Genomic DNA, 14,873 nt, shown 5'->3' with positions numbered 1-14,873 from the left:
GCATGAAATAAAGGGATAATGAAACAACTAACAATTTCTAACCTCTAGAGGAGAGTCTGGTTCATCCAGGATGCTCTTTTCACTCTGAATCCTCTGCATGGTTCCTGTAGAACTGGGGTCCATTATCAGCACGTTCTGACTAGCAGCTCTGCCAAACTTACAGTCACTCTTTCTGGAGTCAGTGGTCCTGCACACCTCGTAGTTGTACACGTGTTGGAGAGTCCCTGTCCCCAAAGTGTCTGAGTAACGTGGTGGATAATATGGAATGACAGGCAGACTGGAGTGATACAGGATGCGAGACTGTCTCCACCTGTAGATCTTGACTGATATAATAACCACTAAACAGGTGATGAAGAGGAAGGAGACCACAGCCAAAGCCAAGACTAAGTAAAAAGTCAGGTTGTCATTGTACTCCTTGTCGTGAGCAAAGTCAGTGAACTCTGACAGCACTTCAGGGAAGCTGTCGGCCACCGCCACGTTCACAATGACTGTAGCTGAACGGGAGGGCTGCCCGTTGTCCTCCACGATGACACACTCAGTCTTTGTTTGACGGCATCTTTATCAGACACTTGGCGGATGGTTCTGATCTCTCCATTCTGGAGGCCCACTTCAAACAGGGCCCTGTCTGTGGCTTTCTGCAGTTTATAGGAGAGCCAGGCATTCTGTCCAGAGTCCACATCAACAGCCACCACTTTAGTCACCAGGTAGCCCACATCTGCTGAACGAGGCACCATTTCAGCCACCATGGAGCCTCCAGTCTGGACTGGGTACAGAACCTGAGGGGGATTATCGTTCTGGTCCTGGATCAGGATTTTCACACTCACGTTGCTGCTGAGTGGAGGAGAACCTCCATCCTGAGCTTTGACCAGGAAGTGAAAGTCTTTGATCTGCTCGTAGTCAAAAGAGCGCACTGCATGGACGACTCCACTATCAGCACTAACGGACACATATGAGGAGACTGGAACTCCGTTAACAGAGGAGTCCTCCAGGATGTAGGAAACACGAGCGTTCTGGTTCCAGTCAGCGTCTCTGGCTTTGACTGTGAATATAGAGAGACCTGGTGTGTTGTTTTCTACAATGTAGGCCTCATATGAGCTCCTCTCAAAGACAGGAGGGTTGTCATTGACATCAGAGATCTGTAAGGTGAGAGTGACGCTGCTGGAGAGGGAGGGCACTCCCTCATCAGAGCAGCTCACTGTGATGTTATACTCGGATTCTCTCTCTCTGTCCAGCTCACTGCCTGTTACTAGACTATAGAAATTATTTGCTGTGGTCTTCAATATGAAGGGAATATTATCAGTAATTGAACACTGAACTTTACCGTTCTCCCCTGAGTCAGGATCTTGGATATTGATCATTGTTACCACTGTTTCGGGGGCCGCGTTCTCTGATATTATAGCTGAATTAGACATAATTTTAATCGTTGGTTTATTGTCATTCACATCAACGACGTCGACAATCACTTTACAAGAATCAGTGAGTCCTCCGTTATCCACTGCCCGTACATTAATTTGATACATTCGTTTTTTCTCATAGTCTAAATGCCCCGTGAGTTGGACCTCGCCATTGTCTTCATTTACTTCAAACATGCGTCTGACGTCATTCAGTGTATTTGTAATCGAATACGTTATTTTACTGTTTAAGCCATGATCATTATCTGATGCACTGACAGTAGTCACAATCGTTCCTTTTGCAGCATTTTCAGCGATGGTACCTTTATACACCGGTTGTGTAAAAACAGGAGCGTTATCATTAACGTCTAACACCGTGATGAGAATCTGCATCGTGCCCGACATCTGCGGCTCTCCTCCGTCTACAGCAGTCAACGCCAGAGACACAATTTCATTTTCCTCTCGGTCCAGGGGTTTCTGCAGGACCATTTCAACATTTTTCGTTCCATCAGCCTGATTGTGAAGTTTAAGTACGAAATGATCGCTCGGTTTGAGGACGTAGCCCTGGAGACTGTTCGTGCCAGCATCTAAATCAACTGCCCGGTCGAGAACGAATTTGGCCCCGACAACAGCAGACTCACTGATCTTAAATTTGATCTCACTTTTTTCAAAAAAGGGCGCATTATCATTTATATCTGTGATTTCAACCGTTACGCTGTAAAATTCCATAGGATTCTCTAAGACGATCTGAAAGTGCAGCGCACACGGCGCGACTTCACCGCACAGCGCCTCTCTGTCTATTCTCTCTTTGATAAGGAGGACGCCTCGGTCGCGGTTCAGCTCGATGTACTCCATGCTGTCACCAGAATAAACACGAGCATTTCCGAGCTTCAAACGTTTCACGTCCAAACCCAAATCCTGGGCTATGTTGCCGACGAGAGAGCCCTTTGTCATTTCCTCTGGAACTGAGTAGCTGACCTGTGCATAGACCGATCGACATGCGAGGATCGAAAGAAAGAGCAGCACTTGCCGTCTCATTGTGTCAGAATAAACCGATGAAAAACGTGTGTAACTTCCTCAAAAAGCGATCCAGAGATGCGCGATCCCGAAAAGAAAATGTGAAGAAAATAGTAATCCCCAAATTTTAGGCAAAACGGCAAGAAGCCTCGTCATGTAGCGGTACCTCCGTGAGACAATGAATACTGCCTCTGCCTGTGATACGACGAAATACCGAGGCGGTGCTGCAGAAAATGTACTTGGGATAAAACTGACTAGGCAACAGCGGCCCAGTGAGTTCAAACATAAAAACTGCATATTATGAATGCCCAAAGAGGAAAGACTGGAAAACTACTGAAAAGTTAAATTGAAAAACAAACAAACAAAAAAACTTCATTGATTTATGTAAAAAAAATATTCTAAAAAAATATAAAAAATATTAAGAGGAATGGTTCAAATTCCAAAAAATAACTAAAGAAAGGTTGAAGACAAATAATCAATTCACAAACATGAAAAGGATCCGTGCTGCTCTCCGAGGTGCTGAAAAAAGAGGGGCCAAACGCACTGACCCAAGACAGTTTTGGTAGGAATGCAAACTAATAATAGCAACAGAATCATGTGTAATGTGAAAAATGTCTAACCTCTAGAGGAGAGTCTGGTTCATCCAGGATGCTCTTTTCATTCTGAATCCTCTGCATGGTTCCTGTGGAACTGGGGTCCATTATCAGCACGTTCTGACTAGCAGCTCTGCCAAACTTACAGTCACTCTTTCTGGAGTCAGTGGTCCTGCACACCTCGTAGTTGTACACGTGTTGGAGAGTCCCTGTCCCCAAAGTGTCTGAGTAACGTGGTGGATAATATGGAATGACAGGCAGACTGGAGTGATACAGGATGCGAGACTGTCTCCACCTGTAGATCTTGACTGATATAATAACCACTAAACAGGTGATGAAGAGGAAGGAGACCACAGCCAAAGCCAAGACTAAGTAAAAAGTCAGGTTGTCATTGTACTCCTTGTCGTGTGCAAAGTCAGTGAACTCTGACAGCACTTCAGGGAAGCTGTCGGCCACCGCCACGTTCACAATGACTGTAGCTGAACGAGAGGGCTGCCCGTTGTCCTCCACGATAACACTCAGTCTTTGTTTGACGGCATCTTTATCAGACACTTGGCGGATGGTTCTGATCTCTCCATTCTGGAGGCCCACTTCAAACAGGGCCCTGTCTGTGGCTTTCTGCAGTTTATAGGAGAGCCAGGCATTCTGTCCAGAGTCCACATCAACAGCCACCACTTTAGTCACCAGGTAGCCCACATCTGCTGAACGAGGCACCATTTCAGCCACCATAGAGCCTCCAGTCTGGACCGGGTACAGAACCTGAGGGGGGTTATCGTTCTGGTCCTGGATCAGGATTTTCACGCTCACGTTGCTGCTGAGTGGAGGAGAACCTCCATCCTGGGCTTTGACCAGGAAGTGAAAGTCTTTGATCTGCTCGTAGTCAAAAGAGCGCACTGCATGGACGACTCCACTATCAGCACTAACGGACACATATGAGGAGACTGGAACTCCGTTAACAGAGGAGTCCTCCAGGATGTAGGAAACACGAGCGTTCTGGTTCCAGTCAGCGTCTCTGGCTTTGACTGTGATATAGAGAGACCTGGTGTGTTGTTTTCTACAATGTAGGCCTCATATGAGCTCCTCTCAAAGACAGGAGGGTTGTCATTGACATCAGAGATCTGTAAGGTGAGAGTGACGCTGCTGGAGAGGGAGGGCACTCCCTCATCAGAGCAGCTCACTGTGATGTTGTACTCTGATTCTCTCTCTCTGTCTAACTCTCTCTCTGTAATAAACTATAAACATTATTTGATGTAAATTTAATTTCAAATGGGATATTTTCATTTATCATACATTGCACCTTTCCATTGTTTTCAGAATCAGGGTCATTAACACTCATCAGTGCTATTACAGTTTTGAGTGCTGAATCTTCTGTTACTGAGCCAGAGGCTGATATTATATTTATAGTTGGTTTATTGTCATTTACGTCAATAACATCAATTATTATCTTACTGGAATCTGAGAGCCCACCTGAATCAATTGCTTCTACATCTATATCGTAATGCTTTTCTCTTTCATAGTCTATCGGACCGTTCAAGATGACATCTCCCTCGCTATTTACGTGAAATAATTCGAGACTGGGTCCATGCTATTTGCTATGACGTAAGTGACTTCGCCATTCGAGCCTTTGTCTGCATCAGAGGCACTGACCTTCGTTATAAGCGTTCCTCTGACGGCGTTTTCAGCAATATTTGCTTTATAAACAGGTTTGGTGAATACAGGGGCATTGTCATTTGCATCCAGCACAGCAACATAAATCCGCATTGTTCCAGTCATCTGCGGTTCACCTCCGTCCTCTGCTGTCAGAAGTAAAGAGATGTGCTCCTGCTTCTCTCGATCCAGCGGCTTCTGCAAAATCATTTCTACCCTTTTGCTTCCATCAGACTGCGTGTGTAACTTCAAGACAAAATTGTCACTGGGTTTTAACGTGTATCTCTGCAGCCCATTCATTCCGATATCAGGGTCGATCGCTTTCTCAAGCATGAACTTCGAGCCAACGATCGCGGATTCGCTTATCTCAAACCTTTTCTCCTCCTTCTGGAACACGGGAGCGTTGTCATTGATATCTGTAATTTCCACCGTACTGGAAACAATTCTAATGGGTTCTCTAAAGTGACTTGGAAATGCAAAGCACAAGGCGTCGTCTGCCTGCAGAGAGCTTCGCGATCTATTTTCTCTTTAACAAGGAGGGCTCCTCTGCCTCTGTTTAGCTCCACATACTGAACACTGTCTCCTGTGTAGATGCGCGCTTTGCCTGAATTAAGGCGTTTAACATCTATCCCCAAATCTTGTGCGATGTTTCCGACCACAGAACCTTTGTTCATTTCCTCTGGGATCGAGTAGGTGATCTGCCCGGTCCCAAATCCGAGACAAATGATGGAGAATAACAACGATACTTGCCGTCTCATTGTCCTTCCCGACATCGCTGTTTCAGCAGCGTTTTAACTGCCTTTGAACAGGAAGTAACCGTCACGCGTAAATCACAAAAGATGAGCGATCCAGAAGAGAAAATCCAACCGTGAACTAAATCGTAATCCCTGTTTTTGGGACCGTGGTAAGAAACGTCTGGTCTCCGTGGTGCGCATTCCGTGTGTGAGTGTGCCTCACTGAAGCCAGGGCGAAGATTGGAAAAGCGCTATCATAGCAAGATACAACTCACATAGAATGGGCAACAGCGGCCCGAGGAGTCCACAGGACGAAAGTGCACGCGACGAAAGCAGGAAAATGAATTAAAAATATATTGAGAAATATTTATATTCATATTAAATACTCTACGAATTGAATTAAAAAAACAAATAAAATTATTTTTTTGAATAAAGAGATATTGATTTGTGAAAAAAATGAAAAGGAAAATTGAAAAGGAAAGAACAATTAAGGTTTATGGATATTTAGATGAGGAAAAGGACAATACGAAGCTGTATCACTGTCCGAGGTGCTGAAAGGCTGCTGTACCAGTGCCAAATGCTAACATCCTAATGATGAAGAGAAATATTTACAAAAGAAAATAACTCAACATGACACCAACCTCAAGAGGAGAGTCTGGTTCGTCCAGGATGCTCTTTTCATTCTGAATCCTCTGCATGGTTCCTGTAGAACTGGGGTCCATTATCAGCACGTTCTGACTAGCAGCTCTGCCAAACTTACAGTCACTCTTTCTGGAGTCAGTGGTCCTGCACACCTCGTAGTTGTACACGTGTTGGAGAGTCCCTGTCCCCAAAGTGTCTGAGTAACGTGGTGGATAATATGGAATGACAGGCAGACTGGAGTGATACAGGATGCGAGACTGTCTCCACCTGTAGATCTTGACTGATATAATAACCACTAAACAGGTGATGAAGAGGAAGGAGACCACAGCCAAAGCCAAGACTAAGTAAAAAGTCAGGTTGTCATTGTACTCCTTGTCGTGAGCAAAGTCAGTGAACTCTGACAGCACTTCAGGGAAGCTGTCGGCCACCGCCACGTTCACAATGACTGTAGCTGAACGAGAGGGCTGCCCGTTGTCCTCCACGATAACACTCAGTCTTTGTTTGACGGCATCTTTATCAGACACTTGGCGGATGGTTCTGATCTCTCCATTCTGGAGGCCCACTTCAAACAGGGCCCTGTCTGTGGCTTTCTGCAGTTTATAGGAGAGCCAGGCATTCTGTCCAGAGTCCACATCAACAGCCACCACTTTAGTCACCAGGTAGCCCACATCTGCTGAACGAGGCACCATTTCAGCCACCATAGAGCCTCCAGTCTGGACCGGGTACAGAACCTGAGGGGGGTTATCGTTCTGGTCCTGGATCAGGATTTTCACACTCACGTTGCTGCTGAGTGGAGGAGAACCTCCATCCTGGGCTTTGACCAGGAAGTGAAAGTCTTTGATCTGCTCGTAGTCAAAAGAGCGCACTGCATGGACGACTCCACTATCAGCACTAACGGACACATATGAGGAGACTGGAACTCCGTTAACAGAGGAGTCCTCCAGGATGTAGGAAACACGAGCGTTCTGGTTCCAGTCAGCGTCTCTGGCTTTGACTGTGAATACAGAGAGACCTGGTGTGTTGTTTTCTACAATGTAGGCCTCATATGAGCTCCTCTCAAAGACAGGAGGGTTGTCATTGACATCAGAGATCTGTAAGGTGAGAGTGACGCTGCTGGAGAGGGAGGGCACTCCCTCATCAGAGCAGCTCACTGTGATGTTGTACTCGGATTCTCTCTCTCTGTCTAACTCTCTCTCTGTTAATAAACTATAAACATTATTCGATGTAAATTTAATTTCAAATGGGATATTTTCATTATCATACATTGCACCTTCCATTGTTTTCAGAATCAGGGTCATTAACACTCATCAGTGCTAATACAGTTTTAAGTCCTGAATCTTCTGGTACCGAACCAGAGGATGATATCATATTTATATTAGGTTTATTGTCATTTACGTCAATAACATCAATTATTATCTTACTGGATCTGAGGAGCCCACCTGAATCAATTGCTTCAATGTCAATGCGATAATGCTTTTCTCTTTCATAGTCGATCGGACCGTTCAAAATGACATCTCCCTCGCTATTTACGTGAAATAAATTCGAGACTGGGTCCATGCTATTTGCTATGACGTAAGTGACTTCGCCATGCGAGCCTTTGTCTGCATCAGAGGCACTGACCTTCGTTATAAGCGTTCCTCTGACGGCGTTTTCAGCAATATTTGCTTTATAAACAGGTTTGGTGAATACAGGGGCATTGTCATTTGCATCCAGCACAGCAACATAAATCCGCATTGTTCCAGTCATCTGCGGTTCACCTCCGTCCTCTGCTGTCAGAAGTAAAGATATGTGCTCCTGCTTCTCTCGATCCAGCGGCTTCTGCAAAATCATTTCTACCTTTTTATCGCCATCCGACTCGGTGTGTAGCTTCAGAACAAAATTGTCACTGGGTTTTAACGTGTATCTCTGCAGCCCATTCATTCCGATATCAGGGTCGATCGCTTTCTCCAGCATGAACTTCGAGCCAACGATCGCGGATTCGCTTATCTCAAACCTTTTCTCCTCCTTCTGGAACACGGGAGCGTTGTCATTGATATCTGTAATTTCCACCGTAACTGGAAACAATTCTAATGGGTTCTCTAATGTGACTTGGAAATGCAAAGCACAAGGCGTCGTCTGCCTGCAGAGAGCTTCGCGATCTATTTTCTCTTTAACAAGGAGGGCTCCTCTGCCTCTGTTTAGCTCCACATACTGAACACTGTCTCCTGTGTAGATGCGCGCTTTGCCTGAATTAAGGCGTTTAACATCTATCCCCAAATCTTGTGCGATGTTTCCGACCACAGAACCTTTGTTCATTTCCTCTGGGATCGAGTAGGTGATCTGCCCGGTCCCAAATCCGAGACAAATAATGGAGAATAACAACGATACTTGCCGTCTCATTGTCCTTCCCGACATCGCTGTTTCAGCAGCGTTTTAACTGCCTTTGAACAGGAAGTAACCGTCACGCGTAAATCACAAAAGATGAGCGATCCAAGAAGAGAAAATCCAACCGTGAACTAAATCGTAATCCCTGTTTTTGGGACCGTGGTAAGAAACGTCTGGTCTCCGTGGTGCGCATTCCGTGTGTGAGTGTGCCTCACTGAAGCCAGGGCGAAGATTGGGAAAGCGCTATCATAGCAAGATACAACTCACATAGAATGGGCAACAGCGGCCCGAGGAGTCCACAGGACGAAAGTGCACGCGACGAAAGCAGGAAAAGGAATTAAAAAATATATTGAGAAATATTTATTCTCATATTAAATACTCTACGAAATTGAATATAAAAAACAAATAAATATTTTTTGGAATAAAGAGATATTGATTTGTGAAAAAAATGAAAATGAAAATTGAAAAGGAAAGAACAATTAAGGTTTATGGATATTTAGATGAGGAAAAGAACAATACGAAGCTGTATCACTGTCCGAGGTGCTGAAAGGCTGCTGTACCAGTGCCAAATGCTTAACATCCTAATGATGAAGAGAAATATTTACAAAAGAAAATAACTCAACATGACACCAACCTCAAGAGGAGAGTCTGGTTCATCCAGGATGCTCTTTTCACTCTGAATCCTCTGCATGGTTCCTGTAGAACTGGGGTCCATTATCAGCACGTTCTGACTAGCAGCTCTGCCAAACTTACAGTCACTCTTTCTGGAGTCAGTGGTCCTGCACACCTCGTAGTTGTACACGTGTTGGAGAGTCCCTGTCCCCAAAGTGTCTGAGTAACGTGGTGGATAATATGGAATGACAGGCAGACTGGAGTGATACAGGATGCGAGACTGTCTCCACCTGTAGATCTTGACTGATATAATAACCACTAAACAGGTGATGAAGAGGAAGGAGACCACAGCCAAAGCCAAGACTAAGTAAAAAGTCAGGTTGTCATTGTACTCCTTGTCGTGTGCAAAGTCAGTGAACTCTGACAGCACTTCAGGGAAGCTGTCGGCCACCGCCACGTTCACAATGACTGTAGCTGAACGAGAGGGCTGCCCGTTGTCCTCCACGATAACACTCAGTCTTTGTTTGACAGCATCTTTATCAGACACTTGGCGGATGGTTCTGATCTCTCCATTCTGGGGGCCCACTTCAAACAGGGCCCTGTCTGTGGCTTTCTGCAGTTTATAGGAGAGCCAGGCATTCTGTCCAGAGTCCACATCAACAGCCACCACTTTAGTCACCAGGTAGCCCACATCTGCTGAACGAGGCACCATTTCAGCCACCATAGAGCCTCCAGTCTGGACCGGGTACAGAACCTGAGGGGGGTTATCGTTCTGGTCCTGGATCAGGATTTTCACGCTCACGTTGCTGCTGAGTGGAGGAGAACCTCCATCCTGGGCTTTGACCAGGAAGTGAAAGTCTTTGATCTGCTCGTAGTCAAAAGAGCGCACTGCATGGACGACTCCACTATCAGCACTAACGGACACATATGAGGAGACTGGAACTCCGTTAACAGAGGAGTCCTCCAGGATGTAGGAAACACGAGCGTTCTGGTTCCAGTCAGCGTCTCTGGCTTTGACTGTGAATATAGAGAGACCTGGTGTGTTGTTTTCTACAATGTAGGCCTCATATGAGCTCCTCTCAAAGACAGGAGGGTTGTCATTGACATCAGAGATCTGTAAGGTGAGAGTGACGCTGCTGGAGAGGGAGGGCACTCCCTCATCAGAGCAGCTCACTGTGATGTTATACTGATGGGCGATCTCTCTATCCAAAGCCATCTCTGTCACTATACTATAAAATCCATTCATTGTATTTTGTATTTTGAAAGGAATGTCCTCACTAATTTCACACTTTACATATCCATTTCTGTCAGAATCAGGGTCATTTACATTTAACATCGCAATCACTGTCTCTTCTGGAGAGTCTTCCAAAACGGTCTCTGACTTAGAGAGCATTTTTATCTGAGGACTGTTGTCATTCACATCAATAACATCAACAATAATTTTACTGGAATCAGACAGCCCGCCGTTGTCTATTGCTTCAATATCGATTTGATATAGCTTTGTTTTTTCATAATCAATTTCACCAATTAAGATGACGTCACCTGTCTTCCTGTCGATCTGAAATAATTCTGATAATCGACGCTTGCTGTTAGAAATTGCATATGCTATCTCTCTATTAGAGCCTGTGTCTTTATCAGTCGCACTAACAGTTAAAATGCTTGTTCCCTTCGGCGAATTCTCTGTGATTGTTGCCTTATACACAGACTTTGTAAAAACAGGCGCGTTGTCGTTCGCATCTAATACATTCACGGTTATCTGCATGGTCCCTGACATCCTCGGCTGTCCACCGTCTAGAGCAGATAAAAACAATATTATTTGTTCCCTGTGCTCTCGATCTAGAGGCTTCTGCAGAACCATTTCGACCTTTTTTCCTCCGTCTGCTTGATTTTCATACTTCAGTGCAAAATTGTCCGTCGGCTTCAGCGAATAGCTCTGCAGACCGTTTGTACCGATGTCCGCGTCCAGTGCTTTCTCCAGCACAAATTTAGATCCAGTCACAGCCGATTCGCTGATTTCAATGAGTTTTTCGTTCGACGCAAAGCTGGGGACATTGTCGTTTATATCTGTGATCTCAATCGTGATGCGAAACAGCTCCATAGGATTTTCTAAAATCATCTGCAAATGCAAAGCACAGGGCGTCGTTTCTCCACACAGCGCTTCCCTGTCTATCCGCTCTTTGATCAGGAGGACACCTCTGCCTCTATCCAGCTCGATATATTCCGCAGTATCTCCAGAATGAATCCGAGCTCGACCCGTTTGGAGTCTTTTCAAGTCCAAACCAAGATCCTGGGCTAAATTACACACCAACGAACCTTTCTCCATTTCCTCGGGAATGGAGTAACTGACCTGCCCGCGCGCCGAGGGGAGAAAAAGGACGACGATGAACAACAGTACTTGCCGTCTCATTGTTTCCTCGGCGAATCTCGCTGTCCAATAAACCCAAAAGTATTCCTGATAAAGATCCTTGAAATGCGACCGAGGGTATAATTAAAGAACAGAACCAACACTAAAAAGCACAGCTTCAGGTCCCAACAGTTCTTCATGAGAACGAACGCGAGCAATTACTGTTTTTTATTGTGTCTGACGACACAATCTGAAGGGTTGGAACAGCTTCCAGTCCTCCCCTGCAAATCCACACTCGGGCCAATAGCGGCCCTCACTGTCCAACACACCAAACAGCAGAATTTGTATTATCTTTATCATTATTCAGACAGAATGAGAAAACAAAGTGAATTCGTTAAAATATTTAATTTCAAACTAATATAAGAGATTATCAACAAAAAAATTGATAAATACGAAACTATGACTGCAAATAAGATTATGTCAAAATTTAGAAATATGTAGCAGGAAAAATTTTGAAATGTAACAATGTGGAATGTAAGATTTATGACAAAACACAGGATCAACAACCACAGAGACGACCATTAACAAATACAAAAAAATGTAACCCCTCAGTAATTTTTACTTTAAACAATATTACATGACACCAACCTCAAGAGGAGAGTCTGGTTCATCCAGGATGCTCTTTTCACTCTGAATCCTCTGCATGGTTCCTGTAGAACTGGGGTCCATTATCAGCACGTTCTGACTAGCAGCTCTGCCAAACTTACAGTCACTCTTTCTGGAGTCAGTGGTCCTGCACACCTCGTAGTTGTACACGTGTTGGAGAGTCCCTGTCCCCAAAGTGTCTGAGTAACGTGGTGGATAATACGGAATGACAGGCAGACTGGAGTGATACAGGATGCGAGACTGTCTCCACCTGTAGATCTTGACTGATATAATCACCACTAAACAGGTGATGAAGAGGAAGGAGACCACAGCCAAAGCCAAGACTAAGTAAAAAGTCAGGTTGTCATTGTACTCCTTGTCGTGAGCAAAGTCAGTGAACTCTGACAGCACTTCAGGGAAGCTGTCGGCCACCGCCACGTTCACAATGACTGTAGCTGAACGAGAGGGCTGCCCGTTGTCCTCCACGATAACACTCAGTCTTTGTTTGACGGCATCTTTATCAGACACTTGGCGGATGGTTCTGATCTCTCCATTCTGGAGGCCCACTTCAAACAGGGCCCTGTCTGTGGCTTTCTGCAGTTTATAGGAGAGCCAGGCATTCTGTCCAGAGTCCACATCAACAGCCACCACTTTAGTCACCAGGTAGCCCACATCTGCTGAACGAGGCACCATTTCAGCCACCATAGAGCCTCCAGTCTGGACCGGGTACAGAACCTGAGGGGGGTTATCGTTCTGGTCCTGGATCAGGATTTTCACGCTCACGTTGCTGCTGAGTGGAGGAGAACCTCCATCCTGAGCTTTGACCAGGAAGTGAAAGTCTTTGATCTGCTCGTAGTCAAAAGAGCGCACGGCATGGACGACTCCACTATCAGCACTAACGGACACATATGAGGAGACTGGAACTCCGTTAACAGAGGAGTCCTCCAGGATGTAGGAAACACGAGCGTTCTGGTTCCAGTCAGCGTCTCTGGCTTTGACTGTGAATATAGAGAGACCTGGTGTGTTGTTTTCTACAATGTAGGCCTCATATGAGCTCCTCTCAAAGACAGGAGGGTTGTCATTGACATCAGAGATCTGTAAGGTGAGAGTGACGCTGCTGGAGAGGGAGGGCACTCCCTCATCAGAGCAGCTCACTGTGATGTTATACTCTGATTCTCTCTCCCTGTCTAACATTACCTCTGTAATTAAAGTATGAAATCCATTCGATGTAGTTTGTATTTTAAAGGGAATGTCATTCTCTATATTACACTGTACTTGTCCATTGTTTTCGGAATCAGGATCATTTACACTTAACATAGCAACGACTGTGTTTGGAGCAGAATTCTCTGAAATAGATTCAGATTTAGAAACTATATTGATGTGAGGATTGTTGTCATTGATATCAATGACATCTATTATTACTTTAGCGGAATCAGAGAGTCCTCCTGTGTCTACAACTTCAATATCAAGCTGATAGTTCTTTGCTTTCTCATAATCTATTTCACCAGCTAATATGATTTTACCAGTCGTTGTATTAATCTGAAAAAGATCAGACAAAACGCGGTTGTTCGACGATATTAAATATGATACTAAGGCATTCGAGCCGATGTCCTTATCAGACGCAGCTACTGAGATGATGCTGGTACCTTTCGGGGAGTTTTCCTGTATTTTTGCTCTGTATAGCGCTTTAGCAAATGTAGGTGCGTTGTCATTCACGTCCAAGACGCTGACAAAAATCTGCATCGTCCCTGACATCTGCGGCTCTCCTCCATCTACAGCAGTCAACAGCAGAGAAATGCGGTCCTGTTTTTCTCGGTCTAAAGGCTTTTGAAGAACCATCTCGACCTTTTTACTTCCGTCTGCTTGATTCTCTAGTTTCAACATGAAATTATCAGTCGGAGAAAGGGCGTAGCTTTGCAGTCCATTCGTCCCAATATCAGCATCGATAGCTCTGTCTAAAACAAATTTTGAACCTACCACAGCTGACTCGCTAATTTCAAAGCGTTTTTCTGCATTTGTAAAAGTAGGGGCGTTATCGTTTATATCAGTAATCTCGACCGTAACACGGAAGAATTCCATCGGATTTTCCAGAATCAACTGAAAATGTAACGCACAAGGTGTCGTCTCCCCACACAGAGCCTCTCTGTCTATCCTCTCTTGGATGAGGAGCACTCCTCTCTCTTTATTCAGCCCGATGTATTCCGCGCTTGTTCCGGTATAAACTCGAGCTCTACCTGCTTTAAGTCTTTTAATGTCCAAACCTAAATCGTGCGCTATGTTACCAACCACAGATCCTTTTATCATTTCTTCGGGAATCACATAGCTGACCTGACCAAACGCGCACTGCAGAGAGAAGAGCGAGACAAACAGCAGTACTTGCCGTTCCATTGTTCTATCGGAGGTCTCGTCAGGCAGCTTTCAATGAAAAACGTAATCCGAATCCAGTCAATGGAATGAGAATAAGTCAAAATACAGCCCGAGATTCAAATATCCATGGTAGAAAACATCGAGTAAACCGTAAAAGTGCTCCTCCTGATGATTCACAGCCACACTGACTGTTCTGTCGTTGATTATGGCGTTACAAGAACACGAATGGGCAAGACAGAGAGGACAGCGAAGGACTGCACGAATATTTACACGCTTTCCAACAGCGACCCTTTGAGTTGAAAGTACAGATTACAACATACAAATATAATGAACGTGGTGAATGCAATATGATAGATCAATATTTAACTGCTGGTGAGACACTCATAATAGATCTGGCAAGCACTTCAATATTAAATCATAAAATAATTCATTAGAACCAGTATTTTTTCCCTTCTACTAAAATAACGTTAAATTCTGCTATAAAATTTGGGTTATCACAGAGAAAAATGAAAAAAAT

General features: G+C 44.8%; 3 protein-coding genes and 1 pseudogene across 16 annotated transcripts in view; all 4 read right to left on the bottom strand.

Moving 5' to 3' along the window:
• The window catches only part of LOC130531666 (protocadherin gamma-C3-like), a 235,825-nt gene that overhangs the window by 44,469 nt on the left and 176,483 nt on the right, over positions 1-14,873 (bottom strand). The window contains exon 1 of one of the 14 annotated variants that reach the window (XM_057043774.1): positions 9,023-11,567. The exons of 12 other annotated variants lie outside the window; for them this stretch is intronic. In XM_057043774.1, coding sequence (XP_056899754.1) covers positions 9,023-11,407 — 2,385 coding nt within the window. In that variant the 5' untranslated portion in view covers positions 11,408-11,567. Of the gene's footprint in view, positions 1-9,022; positions 11,568-14,873 lie in introns of those variants that run through there. One more of the 14 variants, XM_057043778.1, reaches the window with a different exon arrangement.
• LOC130531703 (protocadherin beta-16-like) lies at positions 17-2,611 on the bottom strand (annotated as a pseudogene).
• On the bottom strand, positions 7,135-9,000 carry LOC130531720 (protocadherin beta-1-like). Its single transcript, XM_057043830.1, has one exon. It carries the CDS (start codon positions 8,416-8,418, stop codon positions 7,282-7,284), a length of 1,137 nt encoding a protein of 378 aa, XP_056899810.1. The 5' UTR covers positions 8,419-9,000; the 3' UTR covers positions 7,135-7,281.
• Positions 11,731-14,869, bottom strand: LOC130531702 (protocadherin beta-16-like). Its single transcript, XM_057043815.1, has one exon. It carries the CDS (start codon positions 14,375-14,377, stop codon positions 11,978-11,980), a length of 2,400 nt encoding a protein of 799 aa, XP_056899795.1. The 5' UTR covers positions 14,378-14,869; the 3' UTR covers positions 11,731-11,977.

The sequence above is a fragment of the Takifugu flavidus genome, chromosome 9, assembly GCF_003711565.1.
Source record: "Takifugu flavidus isolate HTHZ2018 chromosome 9, ASM371156v2, whole genome shotgun sequence".
Classification (NCBI taxonomy): domain Eukaryota; kingdom Metazoa; phylum Chordata; class Actinopteri; order Tetraodontiformes; family Tetraodontidae; genus Takifugu; species Takifugu flavidus.
The sequence above is the reverse complement of the archived record's forward strand: the minus strand, read 5'-3'. Positions and strand labels throughout refer to the sequence as shown.